A 20,015-nucleotide genomic window follows, 5' to 3' on the forward strand; every position below is an offset into this window, starting at 1 on the left:
ATATCCCCCGCAATGGCAAAATAGTTATGATTATGTCAAATATTTAGGTGTGTATATAGAACAGTGGAAGGAGATTATTGAAAGGTTTTTAAAGTTCTGCTCCAGAAAGGAGCACTATCACTAATTTCAGTCAAACTTGTTGCCATGGAAATGCCAAAAATATTTTATTCAGAATTCCCAAACTACCAAAAGGCACCAGTACACCCGCAGATCTATCTATGTGCCAAGTTTGGTGAAGAAATAGTGAACAGTTTTAGAGTTCTGCTCCGGAAAAGAGCACTACCACAATTTCAGGCTAAGTCAAACTTGTTGCCATGGAAACGTCAAAAATATTTTATTCAGAATTTCAAAACTACCAAAAGGCACCAGTACACCACCAGATCTATCCATGTACCAAGTTTGGTGAAGAAATATTGAACGGTTTTAGAGTTCTGCTCCGGAAAAGAGCACTACCACTAATTTCAGTCAAAGTCGAACTTGTTGCCATGGAAACGCCAAAAATATTTAATTCAGAATTCCCAAACTACCAAAAGGCACCAGTACACCACCAGATCTATCTATGTGCCAAGTTTGGTGAAGAAATAGTGAACAGTTTTAGAGTTCTGCTCCGGAAAAGAGCACTACCACAATTTCAGGCTAAGTCAAACTTGTTGCCATGGAAACGTCAAAAATATTTTATTCAGAATTTCAAAACTACCAAAAGGCACCAGTACACCACCAGATCTATCCATGTACCAAGTTTGGTGAAGAAATATTGAACGGTTTTAGAGTTCTGCTCCGGAAAAGACAAATGTGCACGGACGGACGGACGCACGGACGGAGTCCATTTTAATACCCCCCGCAAAACGCGTTGCGGGGGATAACAAGAACATGTTAGGACTTTTAAATATTTCTAGAGATACTGGCTGAGCAGTTGCATAAAAATAACATCCCCCAACTCAATTATCCTTAACTTCGTTTGTTCGGTATATATGGATTGGGTTATGACATCGTCTACATATTAGGTATCATATATACAGGAATCAGAGGTAATTGTGTCTCTATATATCAACATGTAAAACATACCCTTGACCTTAATACTGAAGTCATCGTGCTGTAACCCCCAGCCAATCAGAAATACAGAGTGCATCTTCCCTACGCTGTAGACGTAATTTGTACAAAGAACAATTATAATTATACAAGCTTTCTCAGCATATTTTGGAGTATAAAACCCAATCAGCATGTAAAACAAACCCCTGACCCTAATGCGTTAAGTCATTGTGCTGTGAACTTCAGCAGTCTGTTAACAGAGAGCGCATCCTTCCTTGCCCTACACATGTAATTTGTATAAGGCAAAATACAATTAGTATTATAACAATACATGTCCCAGTATTCCGTCCTTGTGTGTATTTGCATTGCTTTCCCTACTTCCTCTGGGTAAATTAACCCAATGTGCCCTTTAAATGCACACGAGATGCGTTCTGATTACAACTCATATAAACGACTGAATCAGACAGGTATAATTCAATATGGTTTGGATACAAATTAAAAGTACACTATTCAACTCAGCAGATGCATCCATGGTTACAAAACGTTTTCAGATTTGATTCCCTGAGTCAAAAGTCCCTCGTCACTTAACTAAAGAAAAAAGGAAAACCCCTGTTGTTCTTTCATTTCAGTCGCTCTGGATTACTCTCACAACGAAACTACCAACACGCTAGGCCAAGGTACACGTCTACTATAAAATATTCTCATTGCTCATATTTCAGTGAGGTTGGCGCGTAAATATGTGTAGGCATTAACGTCTTGTTGGCATACAATCACCAGCGTTATCAGAAACAGGTGAAATTACAAACAAATACAATCATATATAAATCGATCTAAAACGAGTTATTGGAAGCAAGATACGATTCATTGCCACGGAGTAAAACACATCCAAACTCTTGCATAGTTCTTACGAATATAGTTGCACCAAATGCACGCGCCTACAGACCTACGCCCTGATTGAATAACGAAAGACATTAATTGGGAGTAAATATGCTAATCAATGCCCATAACCAACTTGCTCAACTTTGCGCCGTGCCTATAGACATCATTGACGTCAAACCTTCCAGTTGTTCGGCAAACTTCGGTGATATAGTTTATACGTTAACCCTTTATACACTGACGCCATCTGTTCCGACAAAATGTCGACATTGTCGAACCCCTCTTCTAGTCCGAACCTAGCGATGTCTACCAGACGTTTGGTGATAGGAGAGCGAGCCATCTCGTTCTGGAGTTGTTCCAGTGGCATCCATTGACAAGCCTTCACCTCGGCGCTGCAAGGTGACAGTTCAAAAGTGAGAGGTCGTAAACGGCAGACGACGTAGATGTCGGAGCGGCCGAACGCCCCGGGTTGCTGATGTTGCTGTCGGAATGCCAGGATCGATTGGAATTCTGAAAAAGATACAAATAAAGGTGATAATACCTAGACCTGAGTTAGTCGAGCCATTCAGCCCTTTAGCTTTGAGGTAACAACATCTGCAGTGGTAGGCCAAGAATTGGAGTGACAAGAGAATGAACGCTTTAGCCACCAATCTATCTAAATCACACTTGTTAAGTTGGAAATCAAAACGTGCTAACGTAGCTTTATGAGGGAGCGCTTGGCCCATGGAGTTACCATACTGCCAGATCACCCAGAGCAACGTACCCGTGAAGATCCGGGTTAGAATTGGTCTTCAGCAAACCATGTTTGTCGTAAAAGGCGACGAACGGGATCGGGAGGTCAGGCTCGCTGACTTGGTTGACACATGTCACCGTATCCCAGTTGCGCAGATCGATGCTCATGCTGTTGATCACTGGATTGTCTGGTCCAGACTCGATCATTTACAGACCGCGGTCATATAGCTATAATATTGCTGAGTGCGGCGTAAAAACTCACTCACTCATAGCTAGACGGTAGGCTCTCCACTGATTCCCCATATGGGTACAATTCATGAAGATCATTTATGTTGCCATTTGTCTTCTACACGCAGCGTAACACTATACACATCTACTCAGCATGTTATGGGCGGTGAACGAAACATCAAAGTTAAGTGTTCCACCGAGTGACGGATCACTCAGGCGTTACTGGGGATCTAACGTATGTCGTACCTGTCCGCGCCCCCTGAATGATGTGCTGACGTAACACTCAACACCATCCCCTCACCCCAACCGTCACCCCCGACCACCATCCTCTCACCCCAACCGTCACCCCCGACCACAAATCTTTCATCACGTCATAGTTCAAGGTGTGCACACAGCTGTTGCTGTTCGAAGAATTGGGACAATTGAAATAACGTCGCGTCATTTCATACATAACAGTTCATCATTATGTGGAACGTCACTTTGACTAATTCTACCTAGACAATACTGTATCGTTGGTTGGTTGGTTGTACACCGTCGACCTCAGCAATATTCCAGCTATAGGGCGGCGGTCTGTAAATAATCGAGTCTGAACCAGACAATCCAGTGATCAACAGCATGAGCCTCGATCTACGCAACTGGGATCCGATGACATGTGTCAACCAAGTCAGCGAGCCGGACCAACCGATCCCGTTAGTCGCCTCTTAAACAAGCTTGGGTTGCTGAAGATCACAGTGAAAAGGTCCAAAGAACCGATGGCTTCTCAACCTCTGGTTTGTTTAATTCAGAATTATACTACCCTAATCAAGTTAAGGATCACCCGAGTCTTTCATGTTACAATAGTTTCATATTACTACATATATCGTGTCCTGGCCCGAACGATGACTATAGCAATATGGAAGAATCGAATATTCTTGTGAATACTCCTTAACTTCTTTTGAGAACCATATTTCCAGGCTGCCGCACCGCCGCTGTAACATCATTGACGAGGGTAACAAGAGTTATTCGCTCTGAACTCTCAAGAACTTATAGAAAGTGTGCACTCTCCACTTATACACGTGATGACCATTGCAAATACTGTTATGAGGCCACAGCATGCCCTGCTGGATAAAGCCTCGTGGCTCGGGACCCACCGCGCTCCCTCTCGTGATTACAGACAGTTCCCTGAAGGATTAGTATAGAGTTGCAGCCAGGTAGGAATATACCACACACCTGACAGATATATACCGGCACTGGATTAAAGGTCAGCCCATCTGGGACAGGGTACGCGTGACGTCATCGACCCTCCTGGGAGGCCTGATGTCAAACTGCGTCGTACGCACATTCGTACGCTAAGCGGCATTTCCAGACTGAGTGATTACCATTGGTGTCCAGAACAGTACTGTGAGTAACGGGTGTTCTAGGTTTATCGAAATAGGAATGACGATAACAGGTATATACATTACCAGCAACACTGTAGTGATGTATAAAAGGCGATTAGGCGCCTCGCTCTGACGTTGTGGGTTCGAATCCCGGATGGGACTCAACCCAACATAAGTAATAGAATCTGTACTTTACTGAGAAAGTGTAAGCCCATATATAACATATGTTACATTATAAAAGTGTTATGTTATGAATGTAAAAACATCGTTAGATATGTTCTCAGATGTACCAAAGCAAAATTGTTTCCAGACTTCCAAAAGCTGAATAGACGAATAGAGAACCGATCCCTGTTGCCTATGTTGCACCTAAACAAAGGGTTATGGCAACCATGACGAGGAGTGATTACCATTGGTGTCCAGAACAGTACTGTGAGTAACGGGTGTTCTAGGTTTATCGAAATGGGAATGACGATAACAGGTATATACATTACCAACAACACTGTAGTGATGTAAAAAAGGTGATTATGCACCTCACGCTGACGGTGTGTGTTCGAATTCCGGATGGGACTCAACCCAACATAAGTACTAGAATCTGTACTTAATGAGAAAGTGTAATCCCAGATATAACATATGTTACATTATAAAAGTGTTGTATTATGAATGTAAAAACATCGTTAGATATGTTCTCAGATGTACCAAAGCAAAATTGTTTCCAGACTTCCAAAAGCTGACGAATCGAGAAACGACCCCTGTTGCCTGTGTTGCACCTAAACAAAGGGTTATGGCAACCATGACGAGGAATCCTTCCAATTTCTACATTTTAGGTTAACGGGTTATCTTTTCCATTCCACTGATTTCAAAATCAGTCGTGTCCATCATCGGAATACAACATGTGTCCGCCGCTGTAAAGTATCAGAGGTGCCTCTGACATTAAGTACGTATCAACTCTTTATAATAGGACGTATGCGCGGTGAGGTGGCCTGGAGGTAAAGGTGTCATGTTGACAAACGTGCACTGAAGACCTGGGTTACTTTCCCAACATCGGCTCACTCGGTATCCATTCACCATGTCAGGGTTGTGTACACAAACGTTATGACGAGTAGTTCGGTGAGTGAGTAAGTATGGTTTGACGCCGCTTTTAGCAATATTCCAACAATAGTGAGTGAGTGAGTGAGTTTGGTTTTACGCCGCTTTTAGCAATATGCTACCTATATCACGGCAGGGGGAGACCAGATATGGGCTTCACACATTGTATCCGTGTGGGAAATCGACAAGCGAACGCTTTAACCACTAAGCTACCCCACTGCCCCGATTAGTTAGGGGGGTTCCTCCATTTTAGCAATACTTCACCGATAGAGGACACAACAAGTGGATGCACACACATTGTACACATACTGTGGTTCGTAAGAGGCCAGGGGAGGTGGAGTAGCCTAGTGGTTAAAGCGTTGGCTCGTCACGCCAAAGACCCGGGTTCGAATCCCCACATGGGTACAATGTGTGAAGCCCATTTCTGGTATCCCCCTCCGTGATGTTGCTGAAATATTGCTAAAAGCGGCGTAAAACCAAACTCACTCAGTCAGTCAGTCGTAAGAGGCCCGTTTGTCTGACGAGCGAATGCTTTAACCAAAAGGCTACGATATTTCATGATCTTTAATTAGTAATGATACCAATGTAATCAGATACTTACTACTCCCGATGAAGGTGAGGTGGTGAGGTGAGGTGAAAGTGGGTTTAACGTCGCGTTGAAGATTACTGAACTTTTATATAGCGAGGTGTGAACGTCTGTGTGTGTGCCCTTTGCAATGGTCCGGCCTTATGCCGGTTTGACAGAGCTAGCTAGCCCACTGAGACATCATGCGCATATTAACATGAATAGCCACTCCGACACAGTGCACGGCTTCCGATCCGACCAGATCTTGTTCTACCCCCTAATGCCGACCGCAACACAGGGTAAGAAGCAAATAGCGAGCCACATCCTCTGGGCAATACATATACAGTATAGGTTTGATCAAGATGAGTGAGTGAGTTTTACGTCGCTTTTAGCAATATTCCAGCAATATCACGGCGGGCGACACCAGAAATGACTTTATCACATTGTACCCATGCGGGGATCTGAACCCAGGCCTTAGGCGTGACTAGCGAACGTTTTAACCACTAGGCTACGCCACCGCCTCTGATCAAGATGAAGTCATGGAGTGCGTCTGATATATCGAAACAGCAATCTAATCAGTGCAAAAGCGAAAAGCGCAAAGCGGGGGAAAGCCCGAAGTACCACTTTGATAGCATCGAATGAACTTGGGTATGAGCAGCCAAGGGATCGAACCACCGACCTACTGTAATCAGGGCATTACTTGATGTAAAGACGGTGACATATCCCAGCAAGAACATAAGAAACCGCAAAATCCACCTCGGCCCCAGATCAGAAAAAGCAGCGATTGACATTATGAACATCAATTTATGCAGCTGGGATATCATATGATGGCATGTCTTAACCAAGTCAGCGAGCCTGACCACCCGATCCTGTTAGTCGCCTCTTACGACCAAATGAAGACCAATTCTTACCCGGCTGTTCACTTGGCTTTTGTTATGTATTTACATGTTCCCAATTATTTTTCGGAACGGACCATAGAAATAAGACAAGAAACATTAATAATACATGGGTTGCTACTTATTACAGTAATGTTGCACTTCGCTTTGTCATTGTGTCAGTAGGGCGGTGGGGTAGCCTAATGGTTAAAGCGTTGGCTCGTCACGCCGAAGACCCGGGTTCGAATCCCCACATGGGTACATAGAGAATCTCACCCGAGTGTCTTTTGATATCAAATATATCACCACGAGTTGATAAAGTAACAAATATCCGAGGCTTGCCGAGGATATTTTTACTTTTATCAACGAGTGTTGATATATTTGATATCAGAAGACACGAGGGTGAGATTCTATTTATCATCAAAAATCACTCTTCATTAGTTTTCATAGAAAATGTACATCTCTTGAACACAGTACTGCCATTAGATTAGCAGTGCAGCGATGTCATAGCATTGTGACGTCATCATGTTCATGACGTCATAGTATTGTCAGGCATTGTGCAAAATCTACTGTCAAAACGATATCTCCTAGGAGATATCGTCTGATCTCACACAAGCGATATCTCCTGTGGAACACAGTTTTGGATTTCGCTCTTCAACCAGTGTCACAGAACCAAACCAGTGTCTCAGAACCACGGTTCTCTTCAAGTTTTGACTATACTCACAGAACCAAACGGCGCTCTTCAACCAGTGTCACAGAACCAAACTCGCTCTTCAACCAGTGTCACAGAACCACACTTCGTGATCTTTACTCCACTCGCTCTTCCAGTGTCACAGAACCAGCTCTGTGTCACAGTACCAAACTCGCTCTTCAACCAGTGTCACTTCAACCAGTGTCACAGTACCACCCTCGCTCTTCAACCAGTGTCACAGAACCACCCTCGCTCTCTCAACCAGTGTCACAGAACCACCTCGCTCTTCAACCAGTGTCACAGAACCAAACCTCGCTCTTTCAACCAGTGTCACAGAACCAAACTCGCTCTCTTCAACCAGTGTCACAGAACCAAACTTCGCTCTTCAACCAGTGTCTCCACCCTTCTTCAACCAGTGTCACAGAACCAAACTCGCTCTTCAACCAGTGTCACAGAACCAAACTCGCTCTTCAACCAGTGTCACAGAACCACCCTCGCTCTTCAACCAGTGTCACAGAACCACCCTCGCTCTTCAACCAGTGTCACAGAACCACCCTCGCTCTTCAACCAGTGTCACAGAACCAAACTCGCTCTTCACTCCAGTGTGTCACAGAACCACCACTCGCTCTTCAACCAGTGTCACAGAACCACCCTCGCTCTTCAACCAGTGTCACAGAACCAAACCTCGCTCTTCAAACAGTGTCAGTGTCACAGAACCACCCTCGCTCTTCAAACAGTGTCACAGAACCACCTCTCGCTCTTCAACCAGTGTCAACCAGTGTCAGAACCACCAAACTCGCTCTTCAAACCAGTGTCACAGTACCACCTCGCTCTTCAAACAGTGACAAACCAGTGTCACAGAACCACCCTCGCTCTTCAACCAGTGTCACAGAACCAAACTCGCTCTTCAACCAGTGTCACAGAACCACCCTCGCTCTTCAACCAGTGTCACAGAACCACCTCGCTCTTCAACCAGTGTCACAGAACCAAACTCGCTCTTCAAACAGTGTCACAGAACCACCCTCGCTCTTCAACCAGTGTCACAGAACCAAACTCGCTCTTCAAACAGTGTCACAGAACCACCCTCGCTCTTCAACCAAAATGACAGATCACCATCGATCTTCAAATAATGTAACATAGCCACCATGAGCCACAGCAGGTCAACACTCTGCCGACAAGTCATCTGATATGATAACAATCTTCACACGATGACCCCAGATTCCGAAAATGTGTACTTACTAACATACCACAACCTAGCTAATACGTCTTCTAAATGCCTGTGTATTCTCCACAGTGAAACCTTCAAATGTACCCCACAGTATAGTCACAATGAACGGTACTTACGTTACCGGTGCGGCCACCGATACAAGCAAAAAGCACGAAGCTTTGTAATCCGACTATGATTTGCCTAAATATTTGGATGACCTGGGCATATAGGAAATATTCTTATCTATAGATAAATTGATGTTGGCGAGCAATCGCCAAAGACCCGCTTCTCCCAACACTGGGCCATGGCCAGAGCGGACTGGGCTACCGCGTGTCTGATCCACCCGCCCGCCACCAGCGACCGCCTAGGGACAAAGGGGGCACCATTTGTTAGAAAATTCAACAACAAGCGCGCGTGAGTCCGTCAAAGCTGAAGGTGGGCGAGGAACAACTGAGCTATTTGTTCGATATTGAGTTATTTGTCGTTTATTGTTAGACTCATGCTACTGTATGTTGTCTCGCTCGTTTGAATAGAGCAAAGGCTGAACCGCCCAGGAAGAATCGCAACGCAGATGGGGCTCCCTGTCCGTACTAATGTGGAAATTACTGCGAATGATAGTTTGAATATTTCCGCTTAAATTTTATTTCCAACTGATTGTAAGCTCATATTGATACAACATGTATTTCCGACGGACCCTGTGAGCACTTATTATTTGTTGTAATCGCATGTATAACGTTGGACCCTCTTAACAGCAATAGTTCCATTGAATTCCTTCAATTGCAGCTCAGGTGATGCGACGGCAAGACCAGACTATATTTATGATATTATACAAATAGAAAAATCCTCAGTTATACTTGTTTTACACCCAACATCATTGTTCTTCCGAGAACATTATTATATAAATATCTACGGATCAAAGCACTTTTATTTTTCCCCATTTACTCTTGCTTACATCAACATTATTGAACTTTCGAAAACATAATTTTAGTATTTGATAGATACTGATCCTCGTCAGATGGACTAAATACAAATAAGCTTACAGATATTTCACGGAATCCGACATGTAACTAACATTTGTTATTGTATCAAGCTATATATAAAGGTCCGTGCATTCACGCACACGCCCCACATGCTGGAACTCCCCATCTCACAAACTCCCCTCCTTTGTCACGTGTGGCACCGCGTCAGTGTGTTCCCGCTAACGCTGCCGATGACGTCATCAAGGACACCACCCTTCACGATAGTCGTTACAAAAAACACATTTTCTTGATTTTCTCATTTCCTATTCGTGAATGGTGGTGGCTTTCATGAAATGCCAGACGGAACTACCCCAGCCCTCAGTCCAGCCGTGGTAACACATTACTTATGTGTTTTTGTGGCTGTATCGCATTCCCCGCCACGAAACAGTAAACTGATATCATGGTACTGTGGTAACCATTTGAATGTAGTTAAGACGCGTGATTGCTGTAATATCTATAGATAGATTGCAAGGACATTTTGTTCATATCCTGGTAGCAATTATGTATTTCTTATTCCCTTTCTTCACAGGCCGCCTGGAGGTTGTTTGGTTGGTTTAACGCCGCACTCAGCAATATTCCAACTATATATCAGTAAATAATCGAGTCTAGACGAGCCAATCCAGTGATCAAAGGCATGAGCATCGATTGGGGTACGATGACATATGTCAACCAAGTCAGCGAGCCTGACCACCCGATCCCGTTAGTCGCCACTTACGACAAGCATGGTTTGCTGGAGACCATCTCTAACCCAGATCTTCACGGGTTACACAGACCGCCTGAAAGGATCTATAACCAGGTTAGGATAATGATGTTTGGGTACATTCGCTTTGGTAAAGGAACACCGCCTACTGGAGTAGGGTTTTATATACACTGCAGCTGGTACTGGAATTAGTATTTGACACCAGAAAAAGAGCTTCACACATCACCCAAGTAGGGAATCGAAATAAGGCCTTCGGGATGACGAGCGACTGAGCTACTATATTGCCCCGCTGCCTCGGGTGCGATTTAGAAAAAACAGTGGTTGATAGTATGAGCATCAACTGGCCGGGTATCAACGCCAAGCCATTAGCCATCAATGCAAGTTCTGAATACTTCATTATTTTCCTCTGCAGGTCAGTTAATATTTAAGGCTACTTTAGTGAAAAGACAAATTTAGACTGACGTTATCGTGTCAACTAAATCACACATACCGGGCTTATTGTTCAGTCTGGTAATGGTAGCAATGAAGTGAAATGGGTGTAACGTGGCGTTCACACGGGCGTGTCGGCGCGGGCATACATGAACATGGCTGCTTGCGCTTGAGAAAACAAATGCAGGTTTAATATCGCCAACCAACTAAAAACATGCTGCAGTTACACATGGACACCCAACTCAGACAGAATACTCTGATTCCAAGCCACGTCAACCTCTTCTATGTCCTGAACGACGAGGGTCAGCCATGGTAACAACAAGTACCGCTCTTTAACGTCGGGGATCGAACCGCGTCATGTTGGCGGAAGGCTGCTGATTGAGATCACCATGAAGAAGAAACTGGATCGTAACGTTTTGCTTGTGATCTATCAACTTGTTAATCTATAAACGTGTACATGAGTGAGCTTGGCTTGTCGAACTCCGAGTCATTTAAGTCAGCTTGATGTGGAAGACAAGCGTGGCCAGTTGCAAGTGTGAGACATTTTCCACAGCGGCGAATCACACTAGAAAGGATACAGACTGATTACGATTCGAAACAGAATCAGGGCGAACCCCTTCAACCTGATCAAAACACAAACGTTTGACATCAAATGTAACATATGATTTCGGTTACTCAGAATAGAACTCCCCAGAGGTGTAATAATATGGAGAGCATTGAATGTCGGTGATTCGACAGTAACGACCAATGTCTTTTGTGAAACAGCATTCATTTCAACACTAAAGCCGTCAAATACATTTTGTTTCCGCTTGCGGCATTTTACACCAGTCGCGAAGTCTTATTGTGGGTTATGTAAGTCACCGACGAGTCGAGAAACGATTCAAGCCTTAGAGTTATACGATGATGAACGCATTGTGTAAGTTCTTACATTGTTACTAACGAAGTCGGTTACCGACTCACTCCAGATATATCTCAGCTATATGACAGCGGTCTGTAAATAATCGATTCTGGACCAGACAATCCAGTGAGTGACATCATGAGCATCCATCCGATGACAAAGATTCAACCGAGTCCACTTAGTCACCTTAGAAACGATGTGACTTGGCTCGGCTGTACGTCACCGGGGTTGTACGCCTAGAGTCTAAAGCATTCGCTCGTCACGCCGAAAACCAGGGTTCGATTCCCCACATGGGTACAATGTGTGGAGCCCATTTCTGGTGACCCGTGCCATGATATTGCTAAAGGCGGCGTAAAACTAAACACTCTCACTCACTCAAACCTGTATAACCCCTCACTCACTCACTTGAGAGATTATCAAGTATATAATCTTCGGATAACGTGGGTTTTTTCAGATACGATGGGAGTTTCTTTAGTTTGTATTGACAACTATTCAGATATAGAACAAACTATGGATAACAACTTCTTTTTATTCGTGAGTGCTGTTCTATATTGTACTTCCCAACTTCTAAAATGCCACTCCAAGAAGTTAACTATTCAGGTATCCAAGCACAGACAGTTATAAAGCGACAATATTATCTAAATCATATTGCTCTTGTAAAGTCATGCAGCTGTTCCCCGACAGGTGCAAAAAGTCCACTCACTGACAATAACAGTTCTATATCCGACACCGCCTACGAACTCACTGTCAGGATCGGTTACATCGATTTGCTGATCACAACACTCCATAAACACTTGTCGTTAATCAAAATGTCCAAGCCGCTAAATGGCAAAGAGCAAATTCTACAAAATAATTTGTTTCCAAACACCCAATAAAAGCTGAAATGTTCTATTAATCCAGTCGTAAAAAGCTGAAAAATGTCAAAGTTCTTGGACCAAATGATATAATCCAAAAGAAACCACGATGCGATCTTTATGATTCACATCAAAGTTTACTGACTTGAAAGTGTTCAGAACTGAAATAACTAAAACGTCTCCCTCTCAAAATTTAGAGGTCGTTCTTCGACAATAAGTTGTTTTTGTCTTCTTTTTCTAAATGGTCACAATCATTATTAGAAGAATGAAAAAAAGGAGTCAGTAAACAAACCAACACATAGGTTGAAATCAATAATACCCCTTTTCCACAATTGTATGAAGGGTCTGTGAAGAATTACACTACGTTTAAAAAAATTATAAAGTTGATGACAACCGTCAGCAACCAACGCCTATCTCGATTCCAACGTTAACGAATTGTTGTAACGCCAACACACGACTGATTGTTCAAGGACGGCACAACGGTAGATCTCCATTTAATTATTACAATGTTAAAAGAAATAAAATAGGAATCGATTTTACACATGAGACTTGTCTTATTACGAATATTCACAAAAACGGAAAAGTTTCTGGGAATGGAATTTAAAGAAAAAATCGTGCACAAGGGCTTCCAATGAGGTGTAGGTGTACAGACATATACCTATGGGCAGTTTGGACTGGAATCCGAGTAGGGCGGAACGGACTGTCATTTTAAAATGGATATTTCGTGATATCCGACCGGAAACCGTGCTCACTGGGCAAGAAACAACTGTCAAGCCCGTCCCTCTATTATAAACCCAGTGTAAGTCACAACTGGGTGTGGGCACTACTTTTCCAACAATACGAGCTGAGAGTACATGCCTCACGTTAATGATCGTCTTGAAAACACATTGTTTCTACTGCGATGCAACTCACACGTGTGAAAGCACAACATTGCAACAAAAGTGTGTATTTGTTACATAGAAACATGGCGTGTGTGCTGGGCATCTGGGATGTTAATTAGGGCCCAGTGGCGACAGTGAGTGGTGCTTGCCTGGTTGAAATATCACCACCTTATCTTTTCAAGATGCTTGCCCAGTTAAATCAAAACATCTCTCGAAGCCGAGCACGCGCCATACGTGCTAACTTTGTCATCATTTTTCGGTGAATCACTAAAAACGGAAAGCAAGAAATTCGACCCCTGGTCAACGACAATAACCCGGCGATTACGAAACGGTTGCATTGAAAAGTTGAATTGGTAAGTGTAGGCGGAATGAGGCTCCGGTATTTGTCGTAAACGGCTAAAAGTTGTTGACAATCGTCTAGATCGCATGTGGAACCATTCCTTGAGTGGCTATTTTTTATCCCATAAGCAGGGGCGGGGATACACCGGCATAACGTGACACCCGGCAAACCGGAAGTACTACTGTGTTGTCGCGACCAGGATATTCTATCTATGGAAGCAGTAGCTTTAATTAGATGGCAGACAGACACATGTGACCACAGTTTGACAACCTCAAGCTCCTTAACATCAAAACATCTCTCTCGCTTTTGTAGTTGAGGCGAAAACATATTTGTGCTACCGATAAAGGTCTCTTTCGTCACGCATTGTACTTCTTACTACGAGATTATGGTGTGGGTGTGGCAAGGTTTTACAAGGACTGTTGTCCTATTTACGTGTCTGTTTGCCAAAGTATTAGAAATCTGATATTTTCTATGTTGTTTAAAACCGTACTCGTCAATATTCCCCTATGTGACGACAGTTTATAAATAATAGAACAAGTGATTGACATCATGAGCAACGACTCACGGAATTGGGAGACGATGGCATACCATGAACCAGGTCACCGATCCTGATCACCTGATCAGTCGACAAGAATATGTCATTGGGGATCGATGGTGCTAATATTTGACGGAGAAGTAGGCTATCCACAAACTGAAACTTCGATCTGGTTAGTTTTTTGTAGCCCGACGCTTTTAGGAACTTAGTTCCCTGTACGTAGTTTTAGAACGTATTATTACACGACACGTGTGTTAATAGATTGTGACTACTGGCCATCTTGACAGCGGAGAGAGTCACCGTGATATGCCTGTAAGAGGGCAACATCCACTGGCATTTAAGCCGCACGCCTCAGGTAAGCAATGGGCCAGGATCTGATGTAATGACCGTCAACGGAGTCGCTACATGAGTATAGAGGATGGGTGAGTGTGTATGGACCGTAACCTACAATATTATTGCTGTGGAACTGATTCAAGTCGAGAACTTAATCCTGTGTACGAAAAAACAACAATAGCTAAAGGCGGGTTGCAATTAAACACAATCAATCATGACACAACACGACGAAGTGGTCCTACTGGATGATACAACCAAATACAACATTGTAAAATATATTATCAGTAATGAATAACCTCGAAGGGATTCCACTGCTTATCTCCTCGGCTCTATTTTGTTAAAATGGGAATCGGCTGTGATACATTGTGTGATCTGTCTGCAACGTGTCATGGTTTCCCAGCAACGTGGAACGTGCTCATGCTATCACCCACTGGTCTGTCTGGTCCAGACTCGACACTATGACAAGTCACCTTGCTGTATCTGCACCTGCTGAGTGCGGCATGAAACATCCTACATCTTTGTCCGTTTATTCAAAAATCAAGTTGGGGAGAGCCCTTTGACTTGTGTGTGAATGTTCCCAGTTGTATTTATGAGTTTATTTGTTTTTTGGTGTTTTTATTGTTTGTTTGTTTGTTGTTTTTTCAGTATTGATAATGTATTTATTTAACAAGTTTATTTGTTTGTTGTTTAACTCCGCACTCAACGACCAGTGAAGATCCGGGTTAGAATTGGTCTTCAGTAACGCATGCTTGCCGTAATAAGTGACTAACGGGATCGGGTGGTCAGGCTCGCTGACTTGGTTGACACATGTCATCATGTCGCAAATGCGTAGACCGATGCTCTTGCTGGTTATCACTGGATTGTCTGGTCCAGACTCGATTATTTACAGACCGCCGCCACAAATATCAAATCAACCAACCGCGCTCAAAAGTATTCCAGGTAAAAAACTGACCCAAAAGAACACTATTCAGTGATTGACATTATGAGAATCGATTAACGCAGCTGCACTTGTATTTATTGGTGTACCTACTACAGAAGCAACCACACACACTGACGTCGGTTTATAGCGACCTATTCGGTCTCCCACTGCTGTCGACTTCGACTGAGATGACCCACCAGCAGCAATATATTAGGGCGTGTGCCCCAGTGCTGGCGACGACAGCACATGTCTATACTCTATGCCATTAAAAAGGAACTTTACATGACAATATTTAGTGGCAATAATTGTGATAAATGAGTCCAACAGGCTACCGCCGGCAGTCTTGTGCAACCAGGAATCAATCATTGTAGGTCACGTGACGGGGCTGTCACATAGCCAGGCGTGATGCCCTTTAAAACAATCTATTCTGACAATGCCCAATAGTATATGGCCTTCGGACAAATCAAACGTTCACAAACCAATGAATGATTTAAAACCGGAACATGTGTCCCTGATTGGACGTGTATGAAATTTCACAGGATCATATTTCCCGATTATTTGATTGACAATGGTGGCACAAAAATATGTTTTGACGTCATTATATTTTGTTAATGAACTAATGGCTTGAAGCTAAGCAAATCACGTCAAAACAATACGTAGGCAGCATATCAAATATACCGCAGGATTCCACACATGTTGAGAAATGAGATTATTCAAGCAGCCTGACGTCAGCAATACACACGTAAACCGCACTGGCGACAGTGTCACTGGGGTCCATTCTCTTCACGGCTATACCACCGCAAGCTATTTTCATTTTGCACTTACATGGCTACCTCTATGAGGTCGAAGTTGACAGAACCAAAGGGGATAGTTTCTGTTACAGCAGGCATATGTAACATAGCTCTTATTTGGGATTAAATTTTCTCAGTAAAATACAGATGCTAGTACAATTTTGGGGTTGACTACCATCCGGGATTCGAACCCAACCTCTCGGAGTGAGGGACCTAATCGTCATCTTGCCCACTCAGCCACCGCACCTTCAACTGGTAGTCTAGGTCACGTACTTTGTGCAACTCTATGACAAGAGTAAATTGTCCAGCTCCAATGGCCGAAGGTATGAATACATAATGCCTTATAAAAATGGTCAAATGCAACACATTTTATATTTGGGATTACACTTACTCAGTAAAGTACAGATTCTAGTAGTTTTAGGGGGTTGTGTCCCATACGGGATTCGAACCCACACCTAACCGCCACCACACAGGTATATGTAAGTTACCGTGTCTGTACCAGATCAACCGGAAGTTGATATCAATATCCACATCTCTGAGACCAAACGGGAGCCGCATCAAAACCAACACCAATCTGCTGGAAGTGAGGTTGGCCAAAATCCTGTTTGTTTTACCTTATCATGACACCGATCCGAAAGAAAGCATTTGAAAAGAATTTACAGATGTGTTAAGACGACCACTATACTCTTCTTCAAAAATACGGCGACAAAATCCATATTTCCACAACATAAGAATTCTCTGCTAAAGCAAGGACGATTGTACGGTTCCGACTATACTACTTGAATCACTTCCAAATAGCGATGACACCAGGTGTTCGCAGCAACAAAAACCGATGCCAAGACGTTGAATTTGTTCGACGTGATATAACACCATTTGATGTACATCACTACTTAATTTGATTAAAGGAATTCTTGATGAATGTGAGAGGATCTGAAGACAAGCCCTGTGGGTCTTTGGTTTAAAAACTGTCGGTCGTAACTACCATTGATCTCCAGGGATTAAGCCATAACAAGTGCCATATGAATCAAACTATGACATATGACATGCAGTTCCTTAAAAACATAGTTTTTCCAACAAAACATCATAGGTCGTTGTGTATGCTCAAAACGGAATACAGACTATAGTCTGTTTTCGGTGAAAACGTACCGATGAATTTCACTTCAAACAAAAATGTAAATCAAATAAAGAGAAATTAAGATTGCGAATCCTCATAATTTTACCTTGCCATTTCAAAATTTAAATCTCAGATTTTTATTCAACTTAGGATAAAAATTGTTTAACATACGATCATAGTTTTAAATCGGTATTATTGGTTTGTATTACAAGGGGGGTATGCACATTAAATGAAACACCGAGAACAAGGAGGGTTGGTCTAAGTTAACGCTCATCACGTACCGCACGTGCATTTGTTTCACTGTGCCAACTACTGCGCTTACCCCCTTGTAATACAAACTAATATAAGCTATTTGAAACAATGATCGTTTGTCAATCAACTTTTTTCCTAAGTTCGATATACTGACCGTTCCATGAATCGCTATACTTTGACAGCATGTTCGGTTAAGCAGTGGAGCAGTAGTGCTAACGGCAGCAAGCTATGGCTGAAAAAGCGGTTCCTTTACACCAGACATTCCCGAGGAATGGAATACTGAGCCGAATGTTCTCAAGGTACATATGTTGCACTCCCAGTAACTGGCCTTGTCTGTATATAAGGAGAACCATGAATGAGTTGAGTTTTACGCCGCTTTTAGCAATATTCCAGCAATATCACGATGGGGGACACCAGGAATGGACTATACATATTGAACCCATGTGAGGAATAGAACCCAGGTCTTCGGCGTGACGAGCGAACACTTTAACCACTAGGCTACCCCACCGCCGCATGAACCCTGAGCGATGTTCTTCAGAGAGGACGCTTCACAGTCAGCACGATTTGTTCTATAGTTTCTTCCAGACACCCACGCAGCTATGGCATAGACATTCAAATGTTTAAAGTGGGCACAATGTGTTAAGCCCATTTCTGGTGTCCCCCGCCGTGATATTGCTGGAATATTGCTAAAAGCGGCGTTAAACTAAACTCACTCACTCAAATGTTTAAAGTCAAAAATAAGTTATTGAAAAAAACGCCCAGTAGTACATGAAGATCTGAGCCAGCACGTTTTCAACGCAGGAGCACACGACAGCTTGCTTACGTGACAACTCTGGGCGCGAGTCTCGCACGCGACAACGAGGATTTAAATACAATGATGGAAGAATCGACACATCTCCTTCCCATGTTTATACACATGTACGATCTTGAGGAGGAGGTGAAGGGTTTTATTTTCCTACAGTAGTATCCTTTTCTAGGTTTTGTTTTGGCGTGTTGCTGAAGTCGGGGGTCAGGTTGAAACAACGTCACGATCGCGGCGGGGCCAGACATGAAGAAACACACGCTATTGCATCATAGAGGCAGGCGGTGCACCGTGCATCCTTCACCTGGTAGGGATGAGGCGCTCCGAGACTACCGATGTGTAGACTCATACCTACCGTGCTCTTGGTGGGAGGGAGCGGCTGCTCAGAGAGCGTGGAATAGCAATATAAGTAGAGTAATTATCACTGAACGTATCGGGAACAAATGTTTGTGTTACTATACTCCGTTGTTGCGGTTGATCCAATTTGGTGTATTTCCCACAATGCATCCGCAAACCTGATCTGGTGCCAGGGTGTATAGATCTTTATCTAAACAATGAAGCCTTTACACGTTAACACCAAGAGTCTTACGGGATAACATTGAAACTAATCGAATAGACTACTGAAAGAAAGGCCAAAGCTTTGAAGGAATAACCGTTCTGTTGGTTATTAGCTGTAGTATTCCGGTTTCGACTGCCTCGCACTTGTCTTAAAGGATGGCTCAACTATGATCACGATGAGTGAGTGAGTGAGTTTAGTTTTACGCCGCTTTTAGCAATATTCCAGCTATATCACGGCGGGGGACACCAGAAATGGGCTTCACATAGTGTACCCATGTGGGGAATCGAACCCGGGTCTTCGGCGTGACGAACGAACGCTTTAACCACTAGGCTACCCCACCGCCCCATGATCACGATGAAGAACATCAACAATCTAATCCCGTCGTAAGGAGCGACTAACGGGATCGGTTTGTCATGCATATGCATGTCATCGTATCTCAATTCCGTCGGTGGATGTTGATGATATCAATCACAGGATGTTCTGCTCCAGATTCAACTACTTACAGACCGCCGTCATATATGGAATATTGCTGAATGCAGTGTTAAAAAAAATGAACGAAAACTTCATTGACAGCGGGTGGTGAGGCTGTTCACTGGCCTACTGGGTCATCGTTCCAAGACGGCTTGGGAGGTTGGTTAATGTAACAACCAGTGGTTTGCCTGCCCCAGTTTCGATTATTTACAAGCCATCGTGATTTTGCATGGGATGAGAAAGTATTTAGGTAGTTTGGTCATAACCCGATTTCAGAACACGTGTTATGTTTCTATGGAGGGGGAATAGACAAGTATTTATACATCCGACATTTCCAGCGAACATGATTGGGGGCAATATCCTCAGGATGGTCGCTCCGTACATGTGTTTACTTGCCATTGACCACACGTTCCTCATACACATACACGTGCATGCAAGAATACCTACAGAATGTTCCCATGAAGACCAGAG

General features: G+C 43.4%; 1 protein-coding gene across 1 annotated transcript in view; it reads right to left on the reverse strand.

Moving 5' to 3' along the window:
• Positions 1-831: 831 nt before the first annotated feature.
• Positions 832-20,015, reverse strand: part of LOC124266209 (nucleoside diphosphate-linked moiety X motif 6-like) — a 45,956-nt gene continuing 26,772 nt past the window's right edge. Inside the window, exon 7 of the mRNA XM_046701017.1 lies at positions 832-2,415. Within this exon, the coding sequence (XP_046556973.1) occupies positions 2,081-2,415 (335 nt within the window). The 3' untranslated portion in view covers positions 832-2,080. The remainder of the gene's footprint in view (positions 2,416-20,015) is intronic.

The sequence above is a fragment of the Haliotis rubra genome, unplaced genomic scaffold, assembly GCF_003918875.1.
Source record: "Haliotis rubra isolate DU_JTF1 unplaced genomic scaffold, ASM391887v1 Scf124, whole genome shotgun sequence".
In the NCBI taxonomy this organism is placed as follows: domain Eukaryota; kingdom Metazoa; phylum Mollusca; class Gastropoda; order Lepetellida; family Haliotidae; genus Haliotis; species Haliotis rubra.